The following is a 20,715-nucleotide window of genomic DNA, read 5'->3' as shown; positions in this document are numbered from 1 at the left end:
AAGAGACTGTGCTGGCTGAAGGGTAAAGTAAAAAAGACGGTAAAATGGAATGAGCGACAGCAAATAGAACATGGATTTTGCGGACGCTTTGGCAGCAAGTAGTTGGTCTGCCTCGAAACAATGACATGCCTCTCCGCTGGATGTGAAAGGAATTGCACTCGGAGCCTGCGACAAAAAGGGTTGCCGTGCGTTAATGCATTTGACAACTGAAAAACAGTCGAGCGTGTGCAAGTGAAGGTTTGAGTATTCTGAAAGTCTGGTCAAATGTGGGCAAGTGAGTGCAGCAGTACCAAAGAAATATGGGGAGAAAAAAAAAGTCAGTTTCCTTTCTATTCATTGATAAACACCTCGAAGGCATGCAGAGTCTGTACACATTCTGATTAATTTCACCGATCAAAACATTACTGGGGCATACAGGCAGCTAGTATAGCTTTGAACGTTCTTACACCGAGTCATCTTTTTATTTGCCTTTGAACATTGTTTCGACAGAGCATGCAGTTCTTGCACATTCAGAAATTATACAAAGATGCACTTATGCAAAGCATTGTCCTTAAATCTTTCCACAAACACTCTCTAAAATAATGTGTGCACAAAAATGTCCAAACAGTATGGCCGCCTTCCACTACATTATGCAAATGCACGAGCAGGCTATGGCTCAATCCGCAAGTACATGTGCAGTGTGTTGGCGCTAACAAATCCTTTAGCGTCAAGTTTATCCGCCGAGCACATGGGGGCTGCTCCGAACCCCAAATTCATTTTTCCTTTTGGCCTCTGAAAAGAACTCTTCTTGTGCAAATCTGCATTTATCTTGTGGGAAAGAACGTTCGACCCGTTTTGGGGATGAATAATTCCAAATTCAAAACACTTCCTGAAGGGCCATTCGAGCTCCGAGTCTCTGCCGCCGGGATAGATTCTGAAGTAACAGTTGACAACAGTCATCTGGTTTTTGTCCTTCACAAGCTGTAAATGGAGACCAACGCTGTAGCCAAAGGCGTTCCACGTGGCACTCTGGGCGAACGCGGTGCGACCTTCGTGGGCCGTCGCCTTCATGACCGTCCAGTCGGTGACATACCAGTGGTACGTCGTGGGCCCACAAAAAAGAACCAGCTTGTGGGACACCCCTTCCATGACTTCAATCAGCCGGTCTCTCTGCGCACACAGTTCCTTTACCACGAGCTCTCTGCCGCTGCTGACTGTTGTGATGGCGGTGTTCACGTCCGCTGCGACGTTTCGAAGGGCCCTCTGTTCTTCGGCGAAGCCAGCGATACAGAGTGCGTCGAGATCGACAAACCTGGAGGTCAGACCTTCCAGCAGCCGGCTGCGGCTTGCGTCTGTTGCCCTGGTTGCTCGGATGTCCTCGCAGCACTGGTTCAGCCCGCTCTGCAAAAACGTGAGGTCTTCGGAGATCTTTTCCATGGCTTCTTTAAGTTCGTCGCGTGCCCGCTCGATACTGTCACGTTCAAGGTGGAGGTGGTTGTTGGCGACTGGACATGAGCTGCAGCCATCCCTGCAGTGTCTCACGACGCTGCTTCGTGCCACGGCGGAGTGACACTGGGGGCAGGACACGGTGTGGAAGGTGCACTGCCCGAAGTGATCCAGCACACTCGAGACGGGGCCGACGAAACCACAGCCGCTGGGTGCGTTCCAGCAGGCCACCTTCAGAAAGGAAACGTTACATACTATGTGAGGAACAGTTTGTTTGGGGAACAATTTGGTGTCCCTGATGTCTGCACCATGAGCTAAGGAGTGTGCGCAAGTTTTGTGGTGCAATTAAGTGAAAGCAGGTGCTATTTCCGAGCAGAATTTCTGGTTGGAAAAAGTTTAACTGTGCCAGATGTAATAACAATCGATTACAACTTTTTCAAGTTTCCTGCGCTTTATGCAGTTTTGTATCTTGATGATTAAAAATCCTAGTTTCTCTCGGTAACTAAGAACTGCTTGGGTACAACTATGGTTGGTGACAGGATAAGAGTTTAGGGGAAGCTCTTCCCACCTCTTTCAACTTTAGCAAAGCCAATGCTGAAGAGACAGTTGCCTCCTCTCCAGCATTTTCTCTGCTAAAGTGGAAAGAGGTGGGAGAAGCTTCTCCTGAACTCTAAACCTGTCACCGATTATAGACCTTTCCAAAAAGAGCTCTTAAGCCGCCGCCATTTTGCAACTCTCACGACCCCTATCAGCCAGGAATTTCTTCCACCCGCCTCGGCTGTGGAAACCCAGTCAGTGCGGATCTCCACCTGTATTGTGTATACGGAGTTTGCCGACCTTTCTTGAAAGTTTGTACTTTATTTGCCTATTTAGGATGCTTACCCTCAGGCGTAATTCCATCCGATTGTTCGTCCTATCACGACAATCGGATGGGGACACTGTAGATTGGATATGCTGTGTTATTTGCAACAAGGTAGAGGGGCTTGAAGCGATAAACTGGCAGCTGGAAGTGAACCCTCCCCCCCGGGCGCCGCTGTGTTGCACATTTTTTACCACTAGACACGTGACCTCATAGTTTTACGTCTAGATTTTAACAAAGTACCGCGCACAGATAATTGCTTATTGATTTTTAATAACAGTACCAACGAGATCAGTTATGTTTCGTTTGTTTTAAGTCCAAAATGTACTTTTACGACAAAAACTCGGGCAACTTCGCAATGCTTCTGCTAGATGCTGCCAGCCGCAGTGCCGTATTTTGGGTTTTATTGGAGCTAGACACTGATCTCTGGGGCAAACAGTATTGAAAAATAGTTTATCATGTTTTTTTACTGCGATCGAAATATAAATCTCGGCTCAGTTTTGCGTAAAAGCCTCGGGATTGTGTACGGTCACGTGTCTAGGGGTCAAAATTCTACAACATGGCGGCAGCCAAGGGGGGTCACTTTTGCCTGATGAACAGAATACCAGTTTATCATTCTCAACCCCTCTACCTGGTTGGTTATTTGATATATTTCTCAAATAAACCCTGTGCAGGTAACGTAGCATCATGGGGCATGTACGGTATGTTGCTCAATTGATGAGACTGGTTGAATTTCATCTTGTAAGCGGGGAATACCCGTGCCTTTCGGCTATCTTGCGTGGACAAATATTTTCAACATTTAAGACATTTGCAAATCGGCACAGTTGGGTGTTTGGCAGCGTGATCTACATAAAATTAAATAAACATTCCAGTTTCATTCATTCTGTCATGCACAAGCTCACCAAAAATAGCTTTTATTTGTTTGGTTTTGTTCTCAATGATAGTAAAATGCTTTCTCAAAGGCACCTAGAAATTCTATTTGCCACAAAAACACACAAATAAGCAATAAAATGCAGCAATTCAGCTGCCACCAGTGTGGAGAATTGCTGCTACGCAGACTGCCACAGTCCACTGACAAATCTTACAGCACAGTGCATTTGGGCCACACTGACACACATTCTCAGAAGGGCGAGGGGAAGAATCATACTTTTGGTTGCTAAGCTAGGTGGCGCAAAAAACCGTCCATTACAAAGGGGACAGATATTAGCATCGATCATGGTTCTGGCATCTGTCAGAGCCGTGTACACAGAGAGTTGGGCTTTTCATTGAAAGGTATAGGAGGCAAATGAGGAGACGCCATTGGCCAAAAGCATGCTGGGCGTGTTCCAGAGCGTTCTCACAACTTTGAACGTGGCCAACCAGAAGTCGGAAAGAATACCCTGGCGGTGGTTGCTAGAAACAAAATTAGTAAGCGCGTCGGCGTAACTCTCGGTGACTGAAAATATGGTGCACGCAATGTTTCAATCATGATCATCCACAATCATGACGGAAGAGCGCGACTAGCAAATCGATTGACATAATCCGCACGCCAGGCACCGAGGGCCGGGAATCTGCTGTCCGAGCGGTCACACTCTATCCGAGCAAAACAGAGTTTGAATGGCACATTCGTTTCTTACATCTTTCTGCACGATCAAAATTGATTATACTGATTACCTATGATTATAACTGTTTTTGCTACCATTGCTGGGGGGATCCTTTTCGGCTTCTGGTTGGCCAAGAGAGCAAGTCAAGCCCTCTTTCTGCATCTGGTGCACACCCTGGCTCTGCCCATGCCTCCCATTAACCAAACTCTTTTTATACATGGCCCTGGCATTCATTCGTCCATCCATCCACCAGGGATGCGTGCTGTAAATCGCCTGGAATGAGATTGCAGCTGGAAAGGTGCATGGACACACTGCATGTGGCAGCTCTAGCTACCAAAGTTCAATAACCATGCCTATGTTTAGGTTTTAAAACAGCATGCCCAAACAAGTGGAGACTTCAAACTCATGGAAAAGCAACAAGGGCCCTCTGCATATAGTACAGTGGCCATAGTTCTTCAAAGACCCAAGTGGAGATTAACATTGCTGCTTCTAGAGTTGTGCATCTAGTACTGTTGCCCACTCCCAGTATTGTTACTTTGTTAGTTGCCGCATAATATATGGCTTAAACACAACTAGTAAACACAAATTTTAAAGTTTTTAGAAGCATCTTTCACATATGTTTTATAAGAGCTGTTTGGGGCGTTATCCACGCCCAATATACCGAAATATAAAAGCCCAACACCTACCACCATTTGCCTACCTAACGTCTTCATCTGTGGTCAACCGAACGGTATACTAGATAACAGAAAGAATAAAGCATAGAGAGGACGAAACAGAGACGAGTACATTTGCCCTCTCTACGTTTGATTATTTCTGTTATCCAGCATACTTTACCAACACGCTCATTAAGAATATAACTAAACAGGTTTACTTAGCAGCTATCAAAGCAATTTGATGCCACAGTCACTATGACATCACAGTTAGCGAGGGAACCAGACCTTAATGCTGGGTCTACCCTCTCCAAATGCAAGGCAGGGCAAAGTCTCTAGTCAGAGCTTTCCCTCGAAATGCTTGTTCCCCCCCATATGCAATGTTTTTCTTCAAAGGACCTTTAAGCTACTTAAATAAATAAATAAACTCACCCTGCGCTTTCCAAGGTATCCTGCAGAGCACTCCAGCCGATCCAGGTCGTCCTCGCAGAAAGGCTCCTGATCGAGTGGACAGGTGCCTCCTTGCTCGACACACTCTGCGTGGCAGTCCGAGCACAAGGTGTGGGCACAGCTCAACCTGACTGCTTTCCTGCACACCACACCGCACAGGGTGCAGGCTCTGTCCGCAATGGCGGGCTCTACAAAGAGCAGTGGCCTCCAGTCCAGAGCAGCGGAGAAACCAACCATACGGCGGAAGACAGTTCCTATGGGACCGTGGTCGCCGGCTGCCATCTTGTCGCAGCAGAGAACCTAGAGAACACAAGGCGACATTGTAACAATGCCACATCAAGAGTAGCGGCATCTACTGCTGATGATCCACATTGAGGTATAAGTATGAGTCCAGCATTTTCCAAACTTTATGAAGAAAATTGAGCAAATATGTCCAAGTGTATGTCGGCGTATCTAGTTTCCAGACGCAGTGCTCTGTCCCCGCAATTTCTTTTAAAATTTTCCTTCAACGTACGGGCTGTTGCCTTTCTGCGGTTCCATGGCTCTCCTGAACCAATAACGATTACTATCTAAGCTGGCACTGCAGAACCCATGAATTAGGGATTTATTCCATGCTTCCATTGCTTATTTCAATTTGGATGAATATCGTGCTGAAGCGCAACCGTGTATCGCCAAAGAGATTAAACACCATGCAGACCAACCTCCATCCCATTCCTATATTCGTGACTGGGCAGAGGCCTCCGTTGTCAGAGGAGCCCAAGCACTCTCGCTCTACTTCCCGCACTTCTAATATTATATTCAAGGCCGCACGGGTACCCCCGAAAGCCCACACAGCTCAGGCTACCCCAGAAACTCATGCACTATGGGTATTCCCCACTATATAGCCTTCTCTCTTCACAGTATCCGCTCCCTAAAGGCTCAAAAGTAGAACGTAGGAGTTTGTCACATGGCAAAAATAACCCACTGAGAGTTGCTACGTTTCACCTAGAAACCTAGAATCGATTGAGCAAATGATTTATGGTCCCCTTCCCCTCCCCTCCTCCCAGGGCTCTCCAACCAAGTTGCAACCACAGTGGTTGCAACCTTATGGCCACTCGAGTCCTCACCCGAGTCCTGACCATAGCTCGGCAAACCTCACTCATGAGGGCCCTCACTCACCATTATCTTCACAGGTGAGGTGAGGGTGAGTGAGTTTCTGAACCAGGAAAATTCATGAGTGTGAGGGTGAGTGAGGGCCGTGAGTATGTGAGGGGCATGAGGGTGTGAGGGCCATGAGTGCGTGAGGGGCGTGAGGGCGGTAAGTGCCGTGAGGGCTACAAGTGCGCGAGGTGTATAAGCGCCGTGAGGGCGATGAGTGCGTGAGGGCTGTGAGTGGGTGAGGGCTGTGAGTGGGTGAGGGGTGTGAGGGCCATGAGTGCGTGAGGGGCGTGAGTGCATGAGGCCCCCTTCAGACGGAGCAACTTTCTCAGCAATTTTGGTGTTGCTGGCGGGTTGTTCCCTAGCTTTTCCTAGATCGACACTAATTGCTGAGATCGAGTACGGCTCAAAACACGCGATTAACTCGGAGCAATTCGAAGACGTTTGAAGCGGCTGCAGCCAATCAGAGACTTTCACGTGATACCTCGTGCCAGTGATGATGAAAACAAAACACTTGGTTCTGGTTTGAAATTGATAGTTTTTGGAAATAAACTATTTCAGAAATATGCATTAGTATTCTCAACGAGATTTAAATGCACAAAAACACGTTTATAGCTCGTAATTGTGTGTCTAAATAGTGCAAAAAAAGATACAATTTCATGATGATGATGGCAAATTGCAGCAATTGGTTGCTGCGTATGAACGCAGGCGGCCCGTGTTGCTGGTGTTGCGACGTCAAGTATCTGGGTAAAATTGCCCCATCTGAAGCGGGCCTGAGTGGCGTGAGGGCCATGAATGCGTGAGGGGCGTGAGGCGCGCGTGAGGGGTATGAGTGTTGGAGGGCCGTGAGGGTGAGTGAAGGGCTGAAGGTGAGAGTGACTGTGAGGATGAGGGAGGGGCTGAAGGTGAGTGTAGCTGTGAGGGGCTTAGGTGAGGGTGGCTGTGAGGGTGAGGGTGAGTGAGGGCGACCTAAAATGCCGACCTCTGGTCCTGACACGTCAAGGACATGCACGGAGAGGAGCGGTAACAGAGGGCCGGGGTTGGTGCAATTAAGTATTTTTATTCTCTCACTCTCTCTACGGCGTGATGCATGTTAAAAACCCCACGCTGCATAGACTGCACTGGCTGAATTCCTCATCTACAGATGAGAAATCTGAGACAAAGAAACGCAATGCCATTCCTGCAATCGTCGTCATCCTTTGATGACGACGATGAGAGGAGGCTGGTGACCGCGGTGCTACGTTCTAGCCCTGGACGTCAAATGCATCAGAGGTGGCAGCAGTCTACTTCGACTGGGCAACATCCTGCAGCCGCTGCCTTCTCCGAAGTGAGCGACCGCACCATCAACCGCCAGGGCTTTACCCAGAACGTTCATCGAACAGCCCGCCTCGCTGGTCTACCCGTCTGACCCGCCATCGAACCTCCAAAACTCGCGCGGCGATTTTCGCAACGTTCAAAAAGAGCATGTCGTCCTCATCACTTTCTTGAGCCAAATAAAGGAAATCAAAGGTAATGAAATGAAAAACTCCGCGACCTGCGTCTTGAGCGGCTTCTCGCCTGCTCAACTTCCCTTCACTTAGCGCCGACAAACACTGAGCAGAGGTACGGAAGTACAGTGAACTATGCTAGCACCTTGGAGCAGATGTGTTGAGTCAGAAAGTCCCCACCTTTGTGAGCGACGCACGCAGTGCTGCAGTGGGAGCAGCTGGGAGCAGCTGCTGCCGGTGCTGACTGAAACCACTGAAACCACGACGCTGAAAGAAGGCTGAAAACTGAAAGTGGGGGCTGAAACTTGAAAAATGCGCGACGGCTTACAGATTGGCTAAGTCATGCGAGTTTTGATTGGATTTCGTTAAATAGCCTGATATTCCTGAATTTTGAGAGGCGAAGGGTACATAAAGAATAAATCGTAGTAGTTACGCTTCGAAACGTTTAATTTATTACCATGATTTTTTTTTACGTTTATTCCGTAAAATTATGGTATCGACGAGACACTTGGCTTCTTTATGCTATCCAGCTATCCAATCCAAGCTGAGAACACATGAAGCTTGAGCGGGGCCGTTGCTTTTCTCTGATTTGGACGAACATCGAAGGAAATACGTCGCTGGTATGTCTGCTTGCAATATAATTCAATTCAATTCGTGATTGACTCTGGTTTGGAGAAGGAGACAGGGAAAAAAGCTACATTACGTAGCTTGACAGGCCCCTGCTTCCCGTTATGTCCAACGTTGGCCATGTCTCGCGAAGCATTCCAGCGTTTACAGATCCACAGTCCGGCACGAGCGTGTTCGTCGTTAAAAAAAAAAAAAAAAAAAAAAAAAAAAAAACGGCATTGTTATGGTAGCAAGTGGTCCCTCTGCCGTGTCAATTTTATAGCGTAGTAGTGCTACTTGAAAGCAAACAATACGTAGGCATTGCCATGAGAACTGTACTATGTTCACTGCTAAGCTGGCAGGGTGATGGAAGGTATGTGCTCGTCGGGGTAGTGCACGAAAGCACCCTACGTCAAAATCCCAGCGTCAGATGCTCCGCCTTGTTTTTGCCTCGGTTTCAGATGTGTTGCGGCATTCTAATTTTGTTCGTTTAGCCTACTTCGCGCTTGATATTAGTGACTGCAGCGAAATTGACGCAAACTGTGTTTTCGCTACCACCAGATTGAAATGCTCGTCATTGTTTTATAAAATACACAACTCTACAAACATTGGCAAAACGTCACCATTATTCAATCATATTTTATTGTAAGACGGTCGAAATTCAAGGCATGAAACTAGGGGTGTACAAACTGGCTCGGGTTGAATAGCACGCAGTCATTTTTCGCCTTTACAATGCGAGGAAAAGCCACGACATACAGGCTATCTCTGCAGTATTGAATCAAACGACGGCATTGCGTTATTCGATTTGAAGTAATATTTGCACACCCGAATCGTGGCACGGGCATATCCACTAAAATGTCATTCATAACTTTAGAGCTCTTTAGTCCTCTCAGAAAATTTACTAAGTGAGCTGCAGTCACTGTTCGCTCATAACGAAATCAATGTTTCAACCAGAATTTAAAAAAAAAATTGGTGCTTGACTCGTTAGGAGCCGGAAAATGTATAGAAGATGTCCTTTAGGCTGGCTTTGGTGTGTCATCTTTACACCGGTGATCTTAAATTCTGCAGGTTTCTGCCATAGCAAGATGGCGACGGGCGACCACGGCCCCGTAGGAACTCTTTCCCGACGTACAGTCGGTTTCTCCGATGCCTTGGACTGGAGGCCACTGCTCTTCGTGGAGCCAGTCATTGCGGAGAGAGCTTGCGCCCTGTGTGGTGTGCTGTGCAGGAAAGCGGTCAGACTGTGGTGTGCACATACCGTCTGCTCCGACTGCTATGCGGAGTGCGTTGAGCGAGGAGGCACCTGTCCCCTCGATCAGGAGCCATTCTGCGAGGACGACCTGGATCGACTGGAGTGCTCCGCCGGCTACATCATGAAGCGCAGGGTGAGTTGTTGACTTTGTTCCACCTATTGATCTGGGGGTGCGCATATACAATCTCTCCAAAGGCAGTGGTTAATTAACTGAAGCATATGGCTGTGCAGCGTGGAATGAAGTGACAATAAAAATTCATAAGCCTCATGAAATCTCTAACGAATGAAGTCGAAGTGAATTTTTATCGTCTCTTCATTGCATTCTGTGCAGGCATACTTCAGCCAGTCAACCACTGCCTTCCGGGGATGTTTTTACGAACCATTATTTGCACTTTCCTTGCGATAACTTGCGGTGGCTGTGACAATTCCACGGCTTTGACGGCTGCGTGGTAAACCACCTTGGTTAACCGGCGATGACTTTAGGTAGGCAAACAGCGCTGGATATTGGGTTGTATTTTTCAGAGTATAAAGGTACATAAAATGCCCCAAATTCCTCTCATAAAAATGTGCGAGAAATACTTCCGACCATTTTTAGTTTTGTGTCGACTATACACCTTTCCAAGAAACACTCGACCCCAGAAGCAACAAACCGTTTTCGAGCCCAGTCACTGAGTTTGAGGCTAGACTCTCACCGGCGTCCCTGCTAACCCTATCTGAGTAACTGTGATTTCAATAGGGCGCAGCCTGCGTAGGCGCAGTTTCAAACGCTGCTGGCAGCTAAATTTTCGCCTTTTCCCGCTATATTTTGTGTTTCGTGGTGCATGTATTTTCATTGGGAAAGCATTGTACCACATTTGAATTAACAAAAAAGCAAAAAAATTATGTAAACTATTTTTATTGGGTACGTGCGCTACAGAACGAATGCGACCGGAATGTTAGTTGTCGTGTTTTGTTTTTTTCTACAATAAGTTTTGACGACACCGCCCGATTAGCCACGTGTCAAATGACAAAGCGCTTAGCTGTTGAAAATAAATTACAACAAAAGATAGCCGAAAGGCATGCATTTTTCACACTCACAAATTACATGTTTACCAATGGACAAGACACGAACATACAATTTAGAAAATTTTAATATTCAAACAATATATTGTATGTACCACACCATGCAGCATTATCTAAAAAGAATTTATCTGAGAAACATCTCAAATAACACAGTCACAGTTGACGACAGTCACACCTTGACGATCGGACGGAATCCAAGCTGACTTCGTTTTGGGGCACTTTTTTGGGAGAGTTTCCTCTTTTCACAACAGCACCAAGGCAAAGGAATAAACAGGACTGACCAGTTTCCCACCCCAACGCGGACAACTATTTTTGGAGAGGACTCTGCTCGGATTATCTCCTGGAGGGGGGAGAACAATTGTAATTGTTCGCAAAATTGCGTCGAAGGCCGTTCAACATCTTTCCTCTCCTTCGTTTCCCGTGAATGTTGAGCAGAAAAGCTTGAATGGCAGGCACTTATCAGCCCTATTTCTCACAGCGGAAGATAACACAGAAAGGGTACGCAGCACGCATAAAAAAATTAAGTGGAAGCTTTCAAGAGGGTCCAGCAAACGTTGAATGCAAAACAGCAAAACAGGGGTAGAGAATCGCGCTGAGCGAGTTTTCACAGTCCAAGAGAGTGGCAGAAAATTCCTAGCTGATAGAGGGAGCCAGGGTCGCACCAGCCGCATCAGCGTCAGCAACATGGCGGCAGCCTAGGAGCGTTTTTTTGGAAAGGTGTATAGTCACTGACGAGTCAAGAACTCTGGAGAAGCTTTGCCCACAGGGTTGTACTCACAGACACAGCTAGGACGTTTTCTCACAGCACATTTATGTCTCGTTGAACGAGGCTGTTTTAGCATAGTGTCACTTTCAATCGTAGCTTACCGTGCTACTAATTACAGGGGTGCCAGGTTTTATGGATGAACAATGCTGCTTTGAAGGCATCAGTTCACTGTACAGCCTTCATTTATAAACACCATAGTCAGCTGAAAAAAAGCAAATGTGCACATTTTATGCAGCACAAACTTCGATAGTGATGACTGCAACCTTTTCAGGACGCCTCTCAGACGCCACTGCAAACAAACGTTGAGACTGTCATAATTTTGTGATGTAACGAGGAAAGGGCTAACAAACAAAAGCCGATACCAGCATGACTTCGTCATGTAAAGTAAACTTACGTTGGTAGAGAGCAGAAATAATGCTTCATGAAGTCAATGTGATAAACAGTCTTGATGCTAGGTGCACTGTCATATTGGGTTAAGTTTGTTCTTAGGGTCTTGAGGTCAAGAGAGGGAATGAAAGGTTTTGGCTTTCAGAGTAATATGAACTCTTTTGAAGGGCATGCATTGCTGAATTCTTGAGTTGCTGCCAACTGTAGTTTTATCTAGAGCCACTCTATGCTAGCTGTAACTGTCAGACTCGCAAGTCTAGGCAAATGGTTTAGCAGAGCGACACCAGAAGCAGCAATGGTAATCTTCATTTCGGTCATGAAAAGTCGCCATAGCAACCAGATAACTGGCAGCTATTTATAAATTTTACCACTTCATTCGTTGAAGCATGTAGATTGAAGCTTGGGACATGTTGATGTAATCTGAATATAGGCATGAGTCATTAGCTTGGGCGGAAAAGAGTCGTAAACTAACTCATTGCAAACTTCGTACACCAAAAAGAAAAGCTCTCGTCAGAGTATTGTTGGTATGTAGAACAAACAGAAGACTCCTGGATTGTCTTACAGCACAAGCCATCTTTATGTTGATACATATGTGTTTGTTTCCTGCCCACTGTGCTATTAGTGTACTATTACCTGGCAGTTAAATATGCCATATACAATGGCTAGTTGTGCCTGTACTCCATTTCACCTTACGTCCGAGCACAGCGGATGCTACAAGCCATCGAAGCTAATCCAAGGCTGTGTGAGTGTCACGTGACCTTGAAGAGGGGGCGCAGCACGCTGTGTCACGGGCTACGTCGACAGAGTGGGATTGTCTAGGATAGTTCGTAGCATCCGCTGCGTCCGGATGTAAGGTGAAACGGAGTGTAGTATGTAGCTCCCAGTAACTGAGAGAAACTAAAGCTTAATTCGAATAGACAAAGTACACAGCTCTATAAAGTGCAGCGAAATGGAAAACATGAGCACAGTTAGTGTAGATCGACTTGCTGTGTGCAGAGATTTCGCTTGGAAATATCACCTGCTTTCATTTTGTATCGCTATGAAACCTGTGCACGCTTGTTTGCGTATGCTACACAGGTTTCAGTGACATCAAATGGTTACTTCACCAAACTGCTACACACATAGCACAAACTTTTTTCTTTCTTAAGGTGGCCTGCTGGAATTTGCCTAGTGGCTGCAACTTCATTGGCCCCGTGTCAAGTCTCCTGGATCACTTCAAGCAGTGCACCTTCCACACTGTGTCTTGCCCTCAGTGTAGCTGCTCTGTGGTGCGGAGCAACATTGTGAGGCACTGCAAAGAAGGCTGCAGCATAGCTCCAACCATGGATACAGTTGCCAACATCTCCCTCAACCCTGATCACGGCAGCATTGAACAGGCACGCAATGAAATTGAAGAATCCCTGGGGAAGATTTCTGAAGACCTGACGTTCCTGCAGAGCAGCCTAAACCAGTGCTCTGAAGACATCCGAGCAACAGGTGCAAGCTGCAAAGACCTGCTGGAAGACCAGTTTTCCAAGCTTAATGACCTCAATGCACTCATCACAGCTGGCTTTACCGAAAAACAGCAGGCACTTCAGATTGTTGATGCTAATGTGGTCGCTGCTTTGGTCACAGCTGGCACCAGCAACCGAGACCTTATTGTTAAGGAACTGCATGCACAGAGCGACCAGCTGATCGCATCCACTTATGCAAGCTGCAAACAGCTGCTGGAAGATCAGGCTAACAGGTTTGGGGATTTGACAGCGCTCTGCACAGCCGGCTTCAGCGAAGAACAGAGAGCACTCCAAAGGGTTGTGGCGGACGTGGAAACCACTGTCAGCACCAACAGAAACATCATGACGAAGGAGCTGCGTGAGCAGAGCAACCAGCTGATGCCAGCCAGAGGAGGGATGTCCCAGAAACAGATATGCATTTCTACGGAAATGACATGTCGCTGGGATTTCGGGGATTGGGCATCCAGGAAAGCGGTAGGTGGATCGCAGTATGGCAGTGGATCCTACGAGAGCACCTCATGTAAAGTCTTTGGTCACAATATGGTCCTTGTTCTTGACCTTTATAAAAAGAATAGTGGGGACATTGATGTCATTTGTGACGTCAGAATCTATCCTGATGGCAGTGATCGAGAGGTTGATTGGCCCTTCAATAAGTCATTGGTATTTGGAATTAATCATCCCACAGACGGGTCGAAAACTATTACTTACAAAATTAGGGCTTATGGGGACGAAGGTTCTTCCTTGAAGCCTCTCTGCACTGTAAAAGAACTTGATGAAGGAATGTTTGTTTCCTTCAATACACTGCAGTTGTTCTTACAGGTTCTGTCATAGCCCGTTTATTGCACTTGCATTATTTGGTTAAAATTGGCAATGTATGTATTAACACTAAAACAAAAACTTACTATATTTCTTTTTTTTTTTTTTTGTAAAATGATTTGGTACGGCATTTTTGTAAAGCTCTTGACGAAGCCCTCCAAAAAGCAGCTGAAATGTGTATCCCCCTACTTTGAGATGCAACAAGTGCAATTGCGTATTTCGAGGGTGTTAAGCTCCACCTAAAAGATGTACAAACGAATAAAAATCTAGGGAGCCAGTTCCAACTGTCAATGATGGCATGCCCTGCTCGATTCACTGAAATCAACCTAGACATGTACACACTATGCATGCCTTCGATGAGTCCATCACTGTACAGAAAGACAAGGTACAATTCTTTTTTTTTTTTTTTAATCTCACATTCTTGGCCACGGCTATCTTTGCTTGCATGTTCCCACACTTGCTCTGTTTCTTATGCTTCATTTTTAACACCTAGGTTATTTTCCGCTTACTGTGCATTAAAGGTGTCACGAGTCATGACACGAAAAATCAACAAGGTAGATAATTTTTGATGCGAAATCTGCATTACATAATATGCACACCGAGTTTTATTATTTTAGAGCTCTAGTAACTGTAATTGTTATTCTTTTTAATGCTCATAATTTGCATCCGGTGATCAGGTAACCCCAACGTATCTCTGAAGTCGCCGGCCGCTTATGACCCACTCTCTCCTTTCAGTTGTCTTGTCTCCAGCGCGAACTTCCTCTTTGGATAACGCTTCGGCATAGCGCGAGCTTCCATCGTGCACGCGCAGCCAAAGCATGACGGAAGGCAATGAGCGCATGTTGGATCCTCGGCATCCGAAAGAGACACCCTGCGCTTCTTTAGCGGGTTAAGCAGCTTGAAAGGGGAACTTGCATTGGGGTTCTTTTAGCCCTGGGGACACCTTGTCTTTGGGACAATTTGGCGGCCATGGTGGCCACTAGAAATGAGTTAGCTAATTAACAAAAATATTTAATTAAAATGTTTTTTTTTTTTTGCTTAATGTATTTGGAAAATTGAGGCTGAGCAAGCTCGTCTGCTTCTTTTCCAGGGGTTGTGGTGACGTCAGAACATCGAGCTCAGATTGGCTCTGATTGAAGGACAGTGGGTGCTCAATGCAGCTTGCTTTGAGGTCTACCCACTATTCTTCAATCAAAGCTCGGCGTTCTGACGGCACCACAACCCCTGCAAACGAAACACGAACTTGCACACCGCCTACGGTCTTGCAGTGCCGTGAAATATTGAGAAGCATTTATAGTGGGTGCTATAGGGCGAGAAGTGCCATCCTTATGTGCGACTTCAAGTCGCGGGACTTCCACAACTGAGGTAATGTATAGTGTTGGTTAGCATGAGGCAGCGAGCGAGACAGCTCGTGTTTTGCTCGCTCCAACCCGCTGCGAGGATCGGGCGTGCAGAAAGGGTAAAACTCCCACGATGCATTGCGCTTTCGTAACAAAAATATCTGGCAACAATGATGTTAAGCGCCATGATGGCTGAAGGGCCGATACTTTATGGCACAGCCTATTTAGCGGGTACTTAACTACACCTTGCAAGGTAACTACAGATAGCGTTTTAGTTGGGCACCACCGCCACCGAGCTAGCTGTCTCGAAGTGCAGCCGAAATACTTCACGGTTTGCCTGCCCACTTCGCCGATGCGCTTCTCAATGGAGGATGCAAACGCTGCCCAGGGTTGACACCGTCGACGTCACCTGCGCCATTTACAGTGCGGCGTACTCATCGCGACACTGTTAGCGCGAACACGACATCGGCGCATTTTCGCATTTTACTTCTAAATAATATTAGCGAGCACGAAATTTTATCGCTTACATTATAAAACTAAATGAGCTCTTTCCGTTGCAATAATAACTTGGATGACATCCCTTGGTTTTAAAGAGTAAAACTGGAAAAACCGGCGATCGCTTGTTCGCGCTAACATTGTCGCGCTCTGTACAACCTTGTCAGCCATGTGCTCTCATTGCTCCTGAACTTCTCACGTCGTTGCGTCCTTCCGTCGGTTGGATCGGGCGTCGATCATTGAACCGTTGGTTTGTCGCAGGAAGGATCTCCCGAGATGAACGCGGTCACTGCTTATGGCACGCTCTCGTGCAAGGTCGTGCTGACAGTGGAGCAGCTGAAGATGTGTCAGGAAAGAATGATAAAAGAGGGCAGTGTATAGGGGGACATTTTATTTGAAGCCCCTTCATGTTTTAAAGGGACACTGACACCCCCCAAAAAATATTTTTCATTTTTTGCCAGGCGCTTCATTATGGTGTCGGAGGACTACCCAATTAATATTTTGCAACAGAGTAGCGTATTTTTTTAATAAAGCCAAAAGACGCAACTGCTCGAAACCGAAACCGAAACCCGACGGAGGTCGGAGAAGTGGAGAGAAGAGAGCGGAGTGGCGGAAGTCACGTGGCTACACCCGACCGCGTTTTTTTTTTTTTTTTTTTTTGTCTTTTTTTTTGTAGCAGACGACATGCGGCGTACGGGAACTGTTCGCCATGGGATTCTTTTGCAGTTATGTATGTTCCGCTCGTTGGTCTGTACTCCAAGATGAGTTGTTTTGTACATTGAGGAGTTGGAGATGAGTAATGAGTGCCCGTGGTGAATTTTGATCGGCTCCGAAAAGAATACACCCAAGATGTTGCGTGAAGAGCTGGCTCACATGTCCTGCGTCCGAAACAGAAGTGGCATTGTGCGACAGAGTTTCCGAAAGATCAACGGGATCGGGACCAATGGCTGGCTGCATTTCCTGTAGACCATTTACGGGCACCTCGGAAAGCGGACGCTAGCTGATTTATATGCTCCTTGCATTTTGTGGAAAGTGATTACATTGAGTTCGCAGGTGTCAAAAAGGAAATCCCATACCATTTAATTCAGCGACGTGTCGTCCACTACATTTGTTTTTTTTTTTTTTTTTTGTTCCTTCAGTAATAATTGTAAAAAAAAAAAATGTAAACATCAGAAAATATTATAAAAAAAAAGATTCACGGGGGATCGAACCCGGTCCTACCGCGTGTGAAGCGGACGTTTTACCCACTGAGCTACTGGGGCTTTTTTTTTTTTTTTTTTTTTTTTTTTTTTTTTTCAGACGTTTATTTACAGCATGTTTAAAACTATAATTTACATTCTTGCGTTACGCTATATACAGGTAGAGCTCTACATTTCCGTTTGATTATATACAAGCGATGCGTTACAATATATACATGCAATGCGTTACTTTTTCGTTACATACAAGCAGTGCGTTTCATTCTCGTCACATAATACAATAGAAATTTACAAAACCACAATGCTCATCTCAAAAAGGAAGGTGTCAATGACACTTTCTAGGTCGACTGGTGCTGTCGTCGATTATATAATATCAGGAGAACGACTAAGATTTTTTACGACGTCTTTCCATTCATCATTTTCATCACAGCGTGCCAATATACCCTGACCTACTTGAATGGCAATATTTTTAAAATTTACCCAGGATGGCTTTGCGACACCTGCTTCATTATCCACTTTACGCGTTTTCCACAAACTGTAAAGACCTAGAACTACTAAAATGTCTTGAATGGTATCGAGGTGTTCGGCGAAATGCAAGTAGCGAAGATTCGTCTCTTCCACTTCAAAGTCTTTTTTCAGCGTCCGTTTGAAAACATCCCAAAAGAATACAGCGTCGACACAAAGAATAAAGGCATGGGTGAACGTTTCGGTAACTTTGCAAAGTCTACAATTAGTGCTACCGTATGTTTCCATCCCGCGTAGGTCGAGCCACTCCTTTACAGTTGTGGTACGAGAGTGAAATCGATAAAAGAAAGTTTTACACTTCGGTGGTATCGGCATTAGTTTAACCCTTTTTAAAACATCCGGTTTGCAATTTAGTGGAGGCCCATAAGGAAAAACACGAAATACAGGATCTGGGAACAATGAAACTAGCAGATGTTTGGTTAGCTTCTTTTTAGTGCACGAGTAAAAAGGCTTGGTCAAACCTTGTTCTTAGAAATTCCAATGTGTCCGCTACTTCCTTATAAAATCCTCTTAATGATATTAAAGCACATGTGGTTGTTGAATCATCACCTGGTGTTGCCATATATTTTGCTAAGAAGAAATGCTTGCACAATTCTAAAAAAGGATGCTGTTCCTGTGCAAAAAATTTCCATCTGGCAGTTAGCTGCCTAACAAAAATATGACCTAAACCAAGTCCTCCGTCGTGAATTCCTCGAAACAAGTTTGACCTCCTCATTGGCTCGTATGGTGACCTCCAAATAAACGTAGCCAATATTCTGTTCAAAAGATTGACCGTCGTCCTTGAGCAATGTATAACCTGCAGAAGATACATAAGTTTTGACAAGAGGAAAATGTTGCATACAGCAACTCTTCCAAAAGTAGATAGATATCTTAAACTCCACATATTGGCAGCTGTTTTAACATTTTTTGTTACTGTGTCCCACATAGGCTTGGGATTGTCCATTGCGCTTAAAGGAACTCCCAAGAGCTTTGGCTTCGTTGTAGACCATTGTATGTCCTCAAATGTAGATGGTGTCGATCTCCATTCCCCGCACCACGAGCCACAGCTTTTCTCCATGTTTACTGACGCACCAGACACGGCACAGTAGTTAGAAACGCATAGCATCGCGTTTTTTATGCTGGGCTTGTTGGAACATACCAGCACAAGGTCGTCAGCGTAGGCAAGAAGCTTGATGTCGCAGCTGTGAAGGCGAAAACCTTGAACCTTGCTATCGTTTATGATGTATTTGCAGAGGGGCTCGAGATAGAGGTCAAAAAGAAGTGGTGACATAGGACATCCTTGTCTAACCGAGCGTTGTACTTGTATGGATTTTGTAAGAGCTCCGTTAACAATCAATTTCGTTGAGATTCCAGTATAACAAAGTTTGATTCCACGTATGACGTTTTCTCCTACTTGCATATGTGCGAGTACATCGAAAAGAAACGAGTATTGAACTTGATCGAAGGCCTTAGCCAGATCAAGTTGTAGAATAGCCACTGATTCTTGTGTTCGTTGGCATATCTCTATTATGGACCGGACGATGTGGAGGTTTGTTTGTATATTCCGCCCTTTGATGGAACACGTCTGATGGTCTCCAACCAAAAACGTTATCACGCTTTGTAAGCGTCCGGCGAGTACCCTTGCAAAAATTTTATAGTCGTTGTTTAGTAAGCTTATTGGTCGATAACCGTCTACTCGTTGAGTCTTGTCTAGATCTCTAGACTTCGGTATCAGTACTGTGTGTGCCTTCCGAAACGATGGAGGTAAGCATTCGTGTCGGTATGATTCCTCAAAAACGTTTAAGAGTATGGGTGATAGTTTCTTGCTCCATTTTTTGTAAAAACTGGTCGGTAAACCGTCTGGTCCTGGGGCCTTTCGAGACTTCATTTCTCTTATATTCAGTTCGACTTCAGCCACGTCAATAGGAGTATTTAGAATCTTAGTCATATCTGGTTCAAGTTTTGGTAGCTCTAATAAGAGGGAGTCCTTCATTTGGGTTGGTACAGAATGTGGTCTTGCAGCAAATAAATTCTCGTAGTGCGAAACAAAGGCATCTTCTATTTCCCTTTCATCGTTCAGTGCGCGACCATTTTCGTTTAATGTCATTATCCGTTTCTTCTTGATATATTCTCTCTCCACGTTAAGGAATCTTTTTGTTGGTTGTTCTCCTTCTATTAATTGCAAAACACGCGTTCTTACACCAGCACCTTCATAGCGTATTTTATCGTGTTCTTTAATTTGTGTTCTTATATTCTTTACTTCATCCTTGTATTTTCCAGGATCTTGGCACTCCAAACGGTACAGGTAAAGGATGTCATTGTTCAGACGCCTTTCTCTTATTTTTTCATGATACGCAACAATTGATGATATTTCTATTGCTATTTTTCTTATCTCCAATTTAAAAGATTCCCATTTTTGACACCAGCCTTCTTTGGTGCATTCAAGTATCTCTAGTGCTGATTCTACACCTTTTATAAAGTCGTCATTTTCAAGGAGCCTTTCGTTCAGTTTCCAAAGGGACCAAGACGGTTGTTTTCTATTTCTCTGGGGTGTTTTTACACCTACACGCACTTGCACCATGCAGTGATCAGAGAAGAATGCAGGGATCACGTTGTAGTTACTTAGTGCAGTATTAACTGACCCAGATACATATATTCTATCTAAACGTGCATGGGAAGACCCTTGAAAGTGTGTAAAACAGAGTGCGTGATCTGTTGCTGAATCTATCAGGTCGCAGTCTTGAACCAATGCTTTTAAGGCTTCAGCGCTTGGATCTACGATGGTTAGGGATGGAACTCTATCTTTCTTATTTATTACACAATTGAAGTCCCCAAGCAGAATCACGTTAAATCTTGTGTTGGCGTGAATTCGAGCCTGACAGAAAAGGCTTTCCCTTTGCGCTGCGTTATTGTATGCATACACAACAATTATGCGCCAGGGCTGGTCTTGCAAAATAATGTTAGCTACCATTAGACGACCACTGTCAGCCCCTTCGAGAATACTACACATTTTGTACTTTAGTTCTTTCTTAAACAGAATTGCACACCCTGCAGAGTAGTCAACAGCAGGGCAGTGAAACAGATCGTAGAAATCTTTCCACAAACTGCATCCCGAAAATAAGGTGTTTTGTTCGGATACTTTTGTTTCCTGCAGGGTCACAATGTCGCTGTCATATTTTTGTACAAAACGAAAAAGTTGGTATTGTT

The 20,715-nt window shown here is 45.3% G+C and overlaps 2 protein-coding genes across 3 annotated transcripts; one reads left to right on the top strand and one right to left on the bottom strand.

The window, feature by feature from the left end:
* Window positions 1-228: 228 nt before the first annotated feature.
* On the bottom strand, window positions 229-7,763 carry LOC121835009 (TNF receptor-associated factor 6-like). The gene is made up of 3 exons (XM_042288861.1): window positions 7,737-7,763; window positions 4,950-5,267; window positions 229-1,656 (listed from the first exon to the last, which is right to left on the bottom strand). Exons 2-3 carry the CDS (start codon window positions 5,247-5,249, stop codon window positions 649-651), a joined length of 1,308 nt encoding a protein of 435 aa, XP_042144795.1. The 5' UTR covers window positions 5,250-5,267; window positions 7,737-7,763; the 3' UTR covers window positions 229-648.
* A 394-nt stretch (window positions 7,764-8,157) lies between these two features.
* On the top strand, window positions 8,158-14,098 carry LOC8039455. Of its 2 annotated transcripts, XM_042288860.1 has the most exons (3): window positions 8,158-8,211; window positions 9,426-9,582; window positions 12,813-13,988. In XM_042288860.1, the coding sequence occupies exons 2-3, from the start codon at window positions 9,571-9,573 to the stop codon at window positions 13,986-13,988; spliced, it is 1,188 nt and encodes a 395-aa protein (XP_042144794.1). In that variant the 5' UTR covers window positions 8,158-8,211; window positions 9,426-9,570. The 2 variants fall into 2 exon arrangements, with proteins under 2 accessions (XP_042144794.1, XP_040355070.2); XM_040499136.2 differs by lacking the exon at window positions 8,158-8,211 and having other exon boundaries at window positions 9,283-9,582; window positions 12,813-14,098.
* The last annotated feature ends 6,617 nt before the right edge of the window (window positions 14,099-20,715 follow it).

This window comes from Ixodes scapularis, unplaced genomic scaffold (genome assembly GCF_016920785.2).
Source record: "Ixodes scapularis isolate PalLabHiFi unplaced genomic scaffold, ASM1692078v2 PGA_scaffold11__112_contigs__length_91849675, whole genome shotgun sequence".
NCBI classification, from domain to species: domain Eukaryota; kingdom Metazoa; phylum Arthropoda; class Arachnida; order Ixodida; family Ixodidae; genus Ixodes; species Ixodes scapularis.
The sequence above is the reverse complement of the archived record's forward strand: the minus strand, read 5'-3'. Positions and strand labels throughout refer to the sequence as shown.